The sequence below is a fragment of the Ruditapes philippinarum genome, unplaced genomic scaffold (genome assembly GCF_026571515.1).
Source record: "Ruditapes philippinarum isolate M1 unplaced genomic scaffold, ASM2657151v2 ctg3587_1_1_1_1, whole genome shotgun sequence".
NCBI classification, from domain to species: domain Eukaryota; kingdom Metazoa; phylum Mollusca; class Bivalvia; order Venerida; family Veneridae; genus Ruditapes; species Ruditapes philippinarum.
Window position 1 is genome coordinate 132,157 of NW_026865611.1, and position 12,486 is coordinate 144,642.

Consider the following 12,486-nt stretch of genomic DNA (forward strand, 5'->3'; position numbering starts at 1 on the left):
TTTTTTTAATTGTATTTTGGAGGTTTGTTCATCACAAACAGCCCTGTTGGTTATAATCCACTTGTAAACATTATATAACTATAAGGAATATAGCTTGCTTGATTAGGGTATAAAAATATGATAAACAAGATCAACAAGGAAAGGTGGCGTTAAATGAACGCAACCCCCACATAACCTAGCAACAAGAACTAGTAGCAAGGAGCCCAAGCGGACCCCAAACAAAAAACAGGAAAAAGCATTAGGCATACATGAAAAGTGATCAAATTATCATTATTCTCTATCAAACACGCACTTATCGTTATTTGCTGTTCCTAGATGTTCCGCTTGATTTATGTTTCACCTAATACAATAATATACATAAATACCAGCAAAAAGAAACTCTACTGATTTATTTTTATCTCAAAAGTAACTAGGATGTCTTAAATGTATTAACTGCTGGGCTTTTTTTTATCAATTTAAAGATCATTTCTGGTGAATTAAAATATTTATTGACAAAATTATATGATACAATATATTATACAAATGTCACTGTCCGTATACTTTTGGAAATATTTTTCTCCTTTACAGTAAATGAAATGGATACACTACCGTTTCTTATAATTACGGTAATTGTCTTCTATAAATACTAGATAACACTCCAACGGTTACATATCTCTAAGTCCATTTTACACTAAATATCTTGATTATATTACTAGAATATCTTTCTTCTTCAGATGAACAACTTATGTAAAGTTTATGATCTCTATCATTGTATAATACAGCCAGTGGATTACAAATGTTCTCTAATCCTACAATTTCACATTTCTTGAAGCTGCTCGACAATCTTACAATATTGCTACTCTCTGTGTAGCAAACTAACAATGTACCATCTTCCAACTCTTGTATTCCTTGAGGACATTTATATCCTTGATCCTCAAATCTTTGTAGAACATTACCTTGCCAGTCCAGTTTCATACACTTGCTGTGACCTTTACAAAAGAAGTAATCAGACACATACATGAACTTCTTATCTCTGTTGAAAACAATCTTTTCGGGTCCATCAAACAATCCAGGAGTATCAAACACCTGTATGATATTTCCATCTAAATCCAGAATAACCAGCTTTCCTGGATTATAATTACATCCTACTACTAACTTGTCCTGACAATAAGCTACACAATAACATATTTCTCCGACATCTATACGACGATCTAAAGACAAACTAATGTCAGTGTAAGACATTATCTGGATAAACTTTTTATCACATAATGCAACAGCAAATCTACTTTGTGGAAGTTTTATAACATCTCGTGGTGATGAAGACAGGATTATCTCTGATAATAGCGTTTCTTCGTCTATATTTATCATTTTAATTTTGTTATTATTTTTGTCAGCGACGATCATATTTGTTGAGGAAATCAGTACCATTCCAGAGATATTACATTGTCTGTTACCAGAGGAGTTTTGCACTTGTATTGTTCTTTCATAATGGACATATACTGCACTTTCTGCACAAGGTCTCCCGTATGTAGAAATCGTTCCTAGAGATGTGTTATGTTTGAACTGACTAAGCATCATTTCGTTTCGGATAAAGTTTACTTCGCCATCCGTTTTATTATCTTCAACTAATTGTTTCTCTTGATCTGACAGTCTTGAAACTTGAGGTCCAGCATGTTTCATCTCAATAAACAGCTTGTTCTGCTTGTTTTCGTCGCCCAGAAACTTGAGCATTGACATTGTACTTGACATTCCCTCTGCGATATGTAAGCTACCTGTTTTAACATTTTCTTGTTTACACTTTGCTGTCAATGCACGAGTTTTAGCGTCCCTCATAATTTCGGCTTCCATCTTATCCAGACATTCGTTTATTTCATTTCTAAAAACTTTTATATCTTCAACAACGGCCTTGTACATTTGTTCTATGTTTGTTGTAGCAGTCTCGGCAATTTTGACATTAGATTTACACTTTTGAATCACTGTCTCCATTCTGTAAATCAATTTTTCAAGCTCACCAGACAAATTTCCTGAAACATTTTGAATATAGTCTACTTTGCAGTGCTTGTGTTCTAGAGTCATACAAACGTAACATACATCAGAATTATGCGTGTTACAAAAGAATTCCAGTAGTTTGTCGCTATGTTTCGTACAAAAATCAGTTATTTGATCATTTTTTATATTCCCGGACTTGGATTGTTGTGGCATTCTGTCTTTATCAAGCAGAACGTGGTTCATGGAAGGTTTTGGTTTCCTGTGGTGTTTATAACAACTCTCACAAAGATATTCCTCGCAGTCCTGGCAATAACCAAAATCTGGTTCTTTTAAACCATCTCGGTCGCATGGAAGGCAGTAAAGATTGGAATCTTGTTCTGAAGAAACAGCTAATTTCCCTGACACTTCCATATTTGATCTGGAATAAAGATCGGAAAGAAACATGTATTTTACGGAAGATAAATTATTATCATGGGTAATAAGTAAGACATTAAGTATAATTCTTGCTTGAACTTCACCATCTTTTCAATGAGAATTATCTAAAATCAAACACATGAATGTCAATCCTACTCTTTAAATATTTTGTTTTCATCTGCACAATTTAGTCAGGTAATACAAATTTGTTCAACACGTTTGATTATCCAAGATTAAATAATCTATCTATAAAATAAAGAATGCATGTATCTCAACAATCAGGCTGTTAATTAAAGTTGTTTGAAAATCCTTTTCAATAGTTTTACTTTTGAATATAAATTTCAATAGTTAATTAAATTATCAACGTAAATTAATCCATGCACATTCTTATTTTTTTTTCGACATACATATATGTTGCTTTCGCTTTAAATGTATATTCGATTTTAACAAAACGGGGTCGGTCTAAAACGCAGACGCTTATGTGGACAATATAGGATATACATGTATAGTAAAAAAGATATATAGTGTTTTAACTAGAAGGTGTAAATAAGACACTTTAAAGCTGTTTAGATTTTTATTTTTAAGATTAAAATTTTAAGATATTAGAGATTTGTAGGTATGATTATTTGTCTGTTTGATAATAAATTAGAATTTAAAAAAAAGAAATATTTTTTTTATGATTTTTGTTAAGATGATATAAATATAAGAAATAAATAGTGATTTAGACATACTATGCTTGATTTGAATTAACTTTTATGAATTTAAGTTAAAATGTCTAATATAAATTTTATTAACTTTAATGAGCAGAACTTAAATGGGGACAATAGTTTTCAAAAGAAATTTTAAGAACAGAACATATTTTTAGTTGATATTTATACTTAGTTCATCTACGAAGTAATCATCAAATAGTTGATCAAACAATGTTATCAAGCATTTACAATTATTAAAAAAAAAAAATCAACAAAAAATCAATGTGAACTGTGATGTAAAAATATAAATATAATTTCATTAAAAAAAGTGTTTATCATATCAAATCACTTATATCTACATAATTTGCGTTTCTTGCAATTACTATGTACTCTAAATTGTCTGCATTTTACCAGGTACGTATATTAATATACGTACCTGATTTTACTTTATGATCTATACTGTTAATAAAGGAAATACACGTCTGCAAAATTCATTTTCACTATATATCTTTATCATCTGCGCTTCTTGTAAGTACTATATACTTTATATCGTCTGTATTTTACTATATGTTCTATACTGTCAATAAAAGAAATACATGTCTGCAAAATTCACTTTCACTATATATCTATATTGTCTTCGTTTCTTGAAAGTACTATATACTATATATCGTCTGCATTTCACTATCTGTTCTATAGTGTTAATAAAAGAAATACATGTCTGCAAAATTCATTTTTCACTATATATCTATATTTATATTGTCTGCGTTTCTCGCTTATTGATAATAGATGTTTATGATAAGGTAAGTGTGACTTCATATTTGCATGATTTAATTGCTTATAGCCTCTAGACCTTGTATAAAGATAAGTATTACCACATATAATGTGTATTACATAATCGGCCAAGGTTGTTTTTCTTTTTTGGGAGCGATTAACTTTAATATATTTAACAAAACAGCACACAGGCATACAGTAACCTTGAACATATAGTAAAATGCAGACAATATAGAGTATATAGTACTTGCGAGAGACACTCTATATCTATATTGTCTGCGTTTTACTTTATATCCTATATTGGCTTCATAAGCGTCTGCGTTTTAGCCTGTGCCAACAAAACGGACCATTTTCTCATTTTGATAATTCTTAATTTTACACTAAAGCGCCTGTCATATAGTAGGCCCACATTTTTATTACCTTAGAAAAGGATACAACGTATCCCTACTTAACTATTAAGTACTTTCCTGTGAACCTAATTCTAATTTATTGTTGAATAGGTGACCTACATTTTGGTTATCAATTCATCGATAAATCATAGATTTACGGTGTTTGCAGTTGAATATGTTTATTTGTACATATGCGAATAGACGTTTTCCTACGTGCACACTTACTTTTGAAATATTTTACAACAAAAAATATATATATACGTATATATTCTTACCTTTCTTTCTTACTTTTGCAGTTCAAACATGAACTTTGGAATGCGGAAGTTCTAAATATAGAACCCAGGGGAAACAACTTAATTTACATGCTTTTTCAAGTGGTACATCTTTTATCTTCCTTGCCACGGAACTAATTTAACAAAAATTTATAAAAAAATATCATAGATCTATATCATATATATATTAAATAGTAGAACCAAATGTTTTAATAAAGTTTTACATACATTGAGATAAATCATATTCTTATATATAACTCCATAAATATTAGATTTGGCAATAATTATAATCGATTCTGCTGTCAAATAAAAAATAAAATGTCTCTTCATCTCTTTTTTATATAAACGATTTGGCTTTTTGTAACAGTTTCAAAATTAATTAAACCTACTTGTATATGTATAATTGCTCTTTATAGGTTTACTGTGTTAAAAAAATGTAGAAAAGTTAAAAACCTTTCTGGGAACATATAATTTATATGATATATGATAACGTAAATTTGAATTTAAGAAAGTTTAAAAAATACGCCAAAATTCAACTGATTTATTTGTGCGTTGATAACTGTTAATAAGGACTTAATTTGTTAACCCTATGCATTTATATTTAAATCTATCAACATAAATAGGGTTATTGAAACAGGTATGTTATTTCAATGGATATTAAATGCAAATACTATAGATATACGCAGTTAATTGTAATTTATTTATACGTTCAACTCAAATTACACAAAACAAAAGCTATGTTACAGCGATCAACAATGTAATCAATAAAATGTGAAATTATGTTTTCAAATAACGTCTTATCATAGCGTTTGCCATGTCAAAATGAACAATGTTTTTGTTGTTGTTTCTTTTTCTTCCTTTTTATTTCGTTAGTCTGTCTATTCTAAATAAAGTCAGACCACATGTGTTGCATGAATTCCAGCTAATAAGTTATAACGTCTTTGTACAAAATTTAAATAATAAATTTAAACCTTAATGAGCATAGTTAAACATCTCAATAATTATTCAAGAACCTGTACGTTGCATATTTTCTTGAATTTCATGTTGAACAATTTACAGAAACCCACCATTGTTGAATTATTTCCGAAAAGATATTATTCACGAACAATTAGAAAAGTTAATTATCTATTGACTGTGTAAATGCTGGATTATTAGATATTTAGTTTGATGGAGATCTTGATAATGCATTATGTTTGATTAAATACTGATGATTTACCTTTAAAACGTTTCAATTACCAAAGCATATTTCATTGGTTACAATTCACTAATTGTGCGGTGATTTTTATGTACTGTGTAATGGCAAATTATTCACGAAATGAGTCTGAACACTTTTACAAAGGATCATTTCGGTATGATCTAACTAATCCGCCTTACATCTAACAAACCCCGCACGCATTTTAAGCGCTCTTATTTGATTTTCTAACTATGACAAATATTAATATATCGCGATAGAAAATGAACTATAAACATAAAAAAGAAGCAGACATTTTTAATTTGAAATTTAAATTTTCCAAAATTACGAGTTATATTTTCTATTGGATCATTTGCTATCTAAGTAAGGTAAACAATTGTTTCATTTTCAAACAAACAAGATATTTATGATTTATCGAAAAATAAGATTAGTCCATTATTTACCCTGTTAATTAGGACCCCATTAAGGACAATAACTTTACCAGATCTAAATGCACTGTTTTCAGTAGTTTGGTACCATGTCATCAAATATCACATCTAAACAGCTTTCTTACAGTCTTTTCAATTTTTAATCAATTTACAAGAAAGAACATTTAGTTAAGGGATTTTAGGTATTAAAAATTGAGTCTCAAATGTTTTTTGTTTTGTATTTCTTTTTTAATTTTATTTAGGGAAACAAAAGTAGGAAAGTTTTTTGGTAGAATTCAAACATGATTGCCAAGTCACTACCCACAAGTTTACAACTGAGTTAGCCTGAAACTGGTGCAGACCAAAATCAGGTGGCAGGTCTGTGCTGTCTGATCATGGTCTGCAATGTTCTCATGTTAGTCTTAAACATTTACGAATTGTCCCCAAACTATAAGTGGTTTTGACCAGATTGAATAATTGACAAGATATTGACTATTAAACAAGGGACAATGTATTGAATATTTAACAAGGGAAGGGTTATATACAATTGAATAACATCAAATCACACACACTAACTTAACATTTATGATTTCAGTTTGTTCCGATGAGAAATTTTGTGAACAGAAATGAACAAAACTTTCAGTTAGCACAAGCGGCCCTTGCTAAAGAAGTTCTGGCTGAGGTGCCGGACCAGGTTACGACCTATATGAAACAAAACAGTATCTTCCCTAAACAACGTCAACCTGCCACAGCTCCCCCACCTTACCAGTCATAAAGTTAACATCACTAATAATTGTGTAAGATATTATTTATAAATTACTATGTTTTCTTTAGTTTAAAAGTATGTAGATAAGAAATATGGTTCTTATAAAAACAAAATCTGTGCTTATTTATTCTTTTCAGCAAATACAGTTCATTTTTATGCTCCCCGAAACATTTCGGGGGAGCATATAGTCGCCGGGTTGTCCGTCCGTCCATCAGTCCGCACTATCGAATAGGGATAGGGGGCCATCGAACTGTAAACAGAACAAAAGAGAACAATAGAATTCATTCTATAACAATAGAATAAGGGGCCATGTCCCTCTATTAAACAGAAGAAAATAACAATAGAAATGACCCTTTATCCCAATTCGGTTGGAAGTCCGTCCGTGCGTACGTACGTCCCGAATTCGTGTCCGGCCCATAACTTTGTTATTTGAAGTCGGATTTTACAACTATTTCAAAGAAATAATTACCATATTGAGACGACGTGTCGCGCGCATTATTTCGGTCGCTACCTTGAAGGTCAAGGTCACAGCATGACCAAAATCGTGTCTGGCCCATAACTTCGTTATTTGAAGTCGGATTTTACAACTATTTCACAGAAATGATCACAATATTGGACGACGTGTCGCGCGTAACATTTAAGTTGCTACCTTGAAAGTCAAGTTCAGAGCATGACCTTGAAGCAAAATCGTGTCAGGCACATAACTTCGTTAATTGAATTCGGATTTTACAAGTATTTCAAAGAAATGATCATATTGAGGCGAAGTGTCATGCGCAACATTTGGGTCGCTACCTTGAAGGTCATGGTCACAGCATGACATTGAAGCAAAATCGTGTCCGACCCATAACTTCGTTATTTGAAGTTGGATTTTACAACTATTTCACAGAAAAGATCACCATATTGAGACGACGTGTCGCGCGCAACATTTGGGTTGCTACCTTGAAGGTCAAGGTCACAGCATGGTCTTGCAGCAAAATCGTGTCCGACCCATAACTTCGTTATTTGAAGTCGGATTTTACAATAATTTCACAGAAATGATCAACATATTGAGACGAAGTGTCGCGCGCAAGTCGGGAGATATATCATTGAGTAAAAGTGCAGTGCAAAGAACAGTAACTTTGCCTTGCCTAAGTTTGGAATTAACACACTTGGAACTTTGTCTGGGACATACATGTAACTCTGAAACTACAAAAGATATACTTTTCTGTGTCCAAAACCTAGTCGGGGAGCATCACCCGGTTCAAACTGCTCTTGTTACTTTCAAAAATTAATTTCGATGTAAAGTATTGATTTAGTAGAACTGAATATCTGCAATGTTTTAAGTGAGCATTACTTTTAAGTGACATAATGATCGTTGTTTCTCAATCAAGTTGAACGGAATCAGCTATACATATTTTACAGGTCAACTGTTAGAATGGTCATTTACCAATAATTAACAATAAAAAATGTTCACAATGAAATAAGAAAGAACTGCCTTAAATATGAAGACTGTCCCATTCTTTTTAAAAAATATACACCCTGATGGATTTTATAGTATATTTCTGAGTTTTGTGAGTTATTGATTATTTATGTTAAAAAAGAACATGAAAATGAAAACAATTCTGGCAAAATGAAAAAAATAAAATGCTAACACTTGTTCTATGCAAATATTCCAGAACACATTTTCTAATATTAAATTAAATTGTAATTATACCCATTCAAGTGTAAATGGTGAAAAATGGCAAAAGTACACAGCTTTTCATTGTGATATTTTTAATGGCAGGAATGTGGGAAAAATGATATAAGACCCTTTATTATTCGTAGAACGTCTGTTATCAAAATGAATGTTTCAATATTAATTGCAATATTGTAAAAATAACATTTTCTGTTGATCTTTACTTTGATAGATTAATATTCGTCTTTTTATTTTTTTACTGTTTGTACCATTTCGAGATTTTATCAGTCGTATGGGATCACAGAATCCCCAGATTTCACAAGCAGCATTAGCGAAAGAAGTTCTAGCAGAGGTTCCTGCCCAGTTAGTGTCTTATATGAAGATGAATGGAATCAAGCCCAGACATACAAAACCTGCTTGTGCTCCACCTCCATACTCTTAATTAAAAACAAAACAATTAAACAATGGAGTTGTCAACTTAAAAGTGAAATACATAAAAAAATCATTGTACAAAGTAGTGCACCTATTTTATACAAATATCATACATTATATAGAAATATATTAATGTTATTTGTAGATAAACTAAAAATGAAACACTTTGCATCAAGCGTTGTAGAAATGTTTTATCAAAACGGAGTCGTACATTATATACAAATATTTATATACATGTAAACATGGTAGAGACTTTTGAGATGCTCAGGTTGAAACTAACATGCATTCATAGTTTATAACACAGTGACATTAGAGTTATAGTTTTTGAAGTACAACTTTTTATGTTAAGAATGACTGTTAGGGTATTCACTTAATCTTCAAACATATCTTCTTCATCTAAAGTGAGGGTCACTTTCTAAAATGCAATAATGCTCTAGCATGATTTTTCATTTAGTTATACCCCTTCGTGAATTTAGAAATTTTTTAGATACTGTATTGCTTGCAGAGTCTCATATCTATAACCAATAGAGATTTACAATTGCCGTCTTGGTCGAAATTGTACCTTATTTAGAGACTTTTGAGATGCTCAGGTTCATTTTGTTCGTTTGTTTTGGGTTTTACGTCAAATCGACACAATATAGGTCATATCGCGACGTTCCAGCTTTTTTTTATTTGCATTACACGCACAAAATGTTAGAGTCACACTATGAGCGTATCAATAAAAATGTTATTCATTTGTACAGTAAACAGTTCTTTTTGGATATGTAATATAAAGAATATTATATTCTTGTAGATTTATTATTAATTTTATTGTACTTGTTGAAAAAAATAATATTATGCTCGCTAGAGGATTGCATTGAATAATTTTATTCAATTAATGGATTTAGTATTAAACCTTCACTCACTTTAGGAAGTCTTACTGTATTTACGTTATTTTTTCTAAATCTTGGACATTATATAATTTACAAACACTCATCCTTTATCGCTATGTACCTAATTCCGAGTATGATCGAACGAGTAAAAATTATTAAATACCGAAGATCATGAAAAAAATCGTTCCTGAAAAGACCCATTACCATATTGTCCGATGTTAGATTTTTTTTGGTGGGGGAGTATTACAGTAAGACTACCTTAATATCTTCTTTTTACAATAGCTTTCGCTTCCAACATTATAATTAGATAAAGAAAGTTCAACTATTACAGTGTAAATCTGCCATCTTTTGATACAATCATCGATTTTTATTTCATGATAAGTACAAAGATAAATTATCTGCTAGTGCTCTTGGGATTGGATGACTACATTGTGTGTTATTTCTATATACATGTATAATATGTTTTGATACACAATATCATTGTATTATTAAACTGACTTGTTATTCATACGTACATGATTTATATAAGCAACATTGTATCATTATTTTTTTTATATCATTATTATTATTTTAAATTATATATACATGTATATTGGTTTTTACATACTTTTATGTGTTTATTGTGCAATAATATGTTTTTGTTTTATTTTTCAGGTTTGTTTTAATTGAATTTAGAGTAGTTAATAAGTCATTTTAATATGTTAAGTAATTTCGGCTTACAAAACAATTATCATTCTTATTATAGCTTTGTCATCTGGACTTCAATTTATCTGAATATATTTGAAAGTTGAATCTATTTAAGAAAATCTTGGCTTTATGTTATCATCTTTAAATGTTATATAACTTGAAAGCTTGTGTGCAAAATGTATGCAAAAATCTCTTAACATAACTTAAAAAAAAGAAAAGATGTGAATGAAATGAGAAAATGTATGCAAAAAACGCACTTTTAATTCTTATAATTTATTTTTCATTAACATTGAATAATGTCCTTTAAAAAATGTAAGAAGTAAGACTGATTTAAAGTGACTTAAAATCTATCAAAAATTATTCATTCTATATTTTTCATTAATTTTGTAAAAAAAACTTTCAAGATGTGAATGAAATTAGATTGATTTATCTGAACGAATTTCTTTTCTGACTATTGATATGTTGTGGTAAAACATTTTCCCTGTGTACAAAATAATTGTTCTTCTGTCTTTTACTTACCAGTAGGAAATACAGTTTTACTCTCGAATATTCTTTCATTCAAATTCTTTCTTTTCTATTATGCTGTTTGATTATTTTTTAACGACTCTGTTTCATAAAAGTTTGTCAAATCTATTTAATTTGTTTTAAATTTATTTTCCCGTGTATTATAATTCATATTACATTGACACTGGGGTAACGATGATAGAAAATTTCTTTTTTTTTCCTTTCTTATAATCATAAATCTTTGGTCTATAAAAAATTGTCACTTTGGTTCTCGTGGTATCCTATTTAATTACATATGGTATGTTTTCTTTGTGTTATACATAAGAATACAAGAAATCTTGCTCAATGGTGGACTGTAAACCGCTGACACTTCAACGCTGTAGGATTTAATCCCGTCAAGGACTTTGGATTCTTTATATCTGGCTACCTAACGGAAGGGAAATAGCTCTACTGTTGTGCCCGCTTTTGACTGATATAATACATTGATGTACCTCTACCAAAAACATGATTACATAATCATAACAATCATTATATTTGCACGGTTTTACATGGAGAGATATTTGTACTTTAATTTCTGTAAATAATCAAATATACTATAATGTACTAGAAAGTGTCTTTGCTTTGTTTGTTAACTCATATTTTAAATTTATTATATCCTAAGAACACCATGCATGATCCCTTGTTTGCTTTTACAGCAATATTTTAATCTACGAAATATATAAAAAAAAAACATTCTTATATATTTGAAGTTGAAATTTGTTCGATTGATTGCTGCAGTATGAGTAAAATTACAAGTTACAGCAGTTATGTTTTATGTTTTGCTGAATAAGTGTTTAACCATATATAGCAGAAGTTAAAATGGAGTAAAACACGATTTAAACTTGGAGTTTTAAAAAAAATCAGACGGATAAGTAGATTAAACTTGGACAAAAAAGTTGATGCACAGTGTAGGATAAATACTGATATTTGTGTTTTTGTGGTATCTGATGTCTAAATGACGTTTATGGGGCGTCAATGGCCGAGTGGTTAAGGTCGTTGACTCAAAACCACTTGCCCCTCACCGCCTTGGGTTCGAATCAGGGACTTTGGATTCTTTCATATGAGGAAGCTATCCAGCTAGCTTATGGAACATCGGTGGTTATACTCAGGTGCCCGTTCGTGCCTGAAATAATGCAATGAAGGGCACCTGAGGGCTTCCTCAACCAGTAAAGCTTGAACATCGCCATATGACTTATACTGTGTCGGTGTTACGTAAAACCCCAATCAAACAAACAAACAAATGACGTTTTAAGTAGGGCCTGGAATTTTATTCGAATATACGAAAACCACTTAACATTAAAATAGGGAAAAGCAAACATGAATGTTTGGGAAAAACAAACGATTATTTATCTTATTTGTCTCAAAATTTCAAAATATGAGGCTCATAGTTCTTTCAATTTAATAACTCGCTTGGTTTTCAAACCTTTATA

The 12,486-nt window shown here is 30.5% G+C and overlaps 1 protein-coding gene across 1 annotated transcript; it reads right to left on the bottom strand.

Moving 5' to 3' along the window:
• Positions 1-256: 256 nt before the first annotated feature.
• LOC132729745 (E3 ubiquitin-protein ligase TRIM71-like) lies at positions 257-4,643 on the bottom strand. The gene is made up of 2 exons (XM_060715574.1): positions 4,507-4,643; positions 257-2,386 (listed from the first exon to the last, which is right to left on the bottom strand). Exon 2 carries the CDS (start codon positions 2,377-2,379, stop codon positions 655-657), a length of 1,725 nt encoding a protein of 574 aa, XP_060571557.1. The 5' UTR covers positions 2,380-2,386; positions 4,507-4,643; the 3' UTR covers positions 257-654.
• Positions 4,644-12,486: the final 7,843 nt, after the last annotated feature.

What these genes read in the sequence shown, in the direction of transcription:
- LOC132729745 (XM_060715574.1), bottom strand. Translation starts at nt 2,379, where the DNA reads ATGGAAGTGTCAGGGAAATTAGCTGTTTCTTCAGAACAAGATTCCAAT.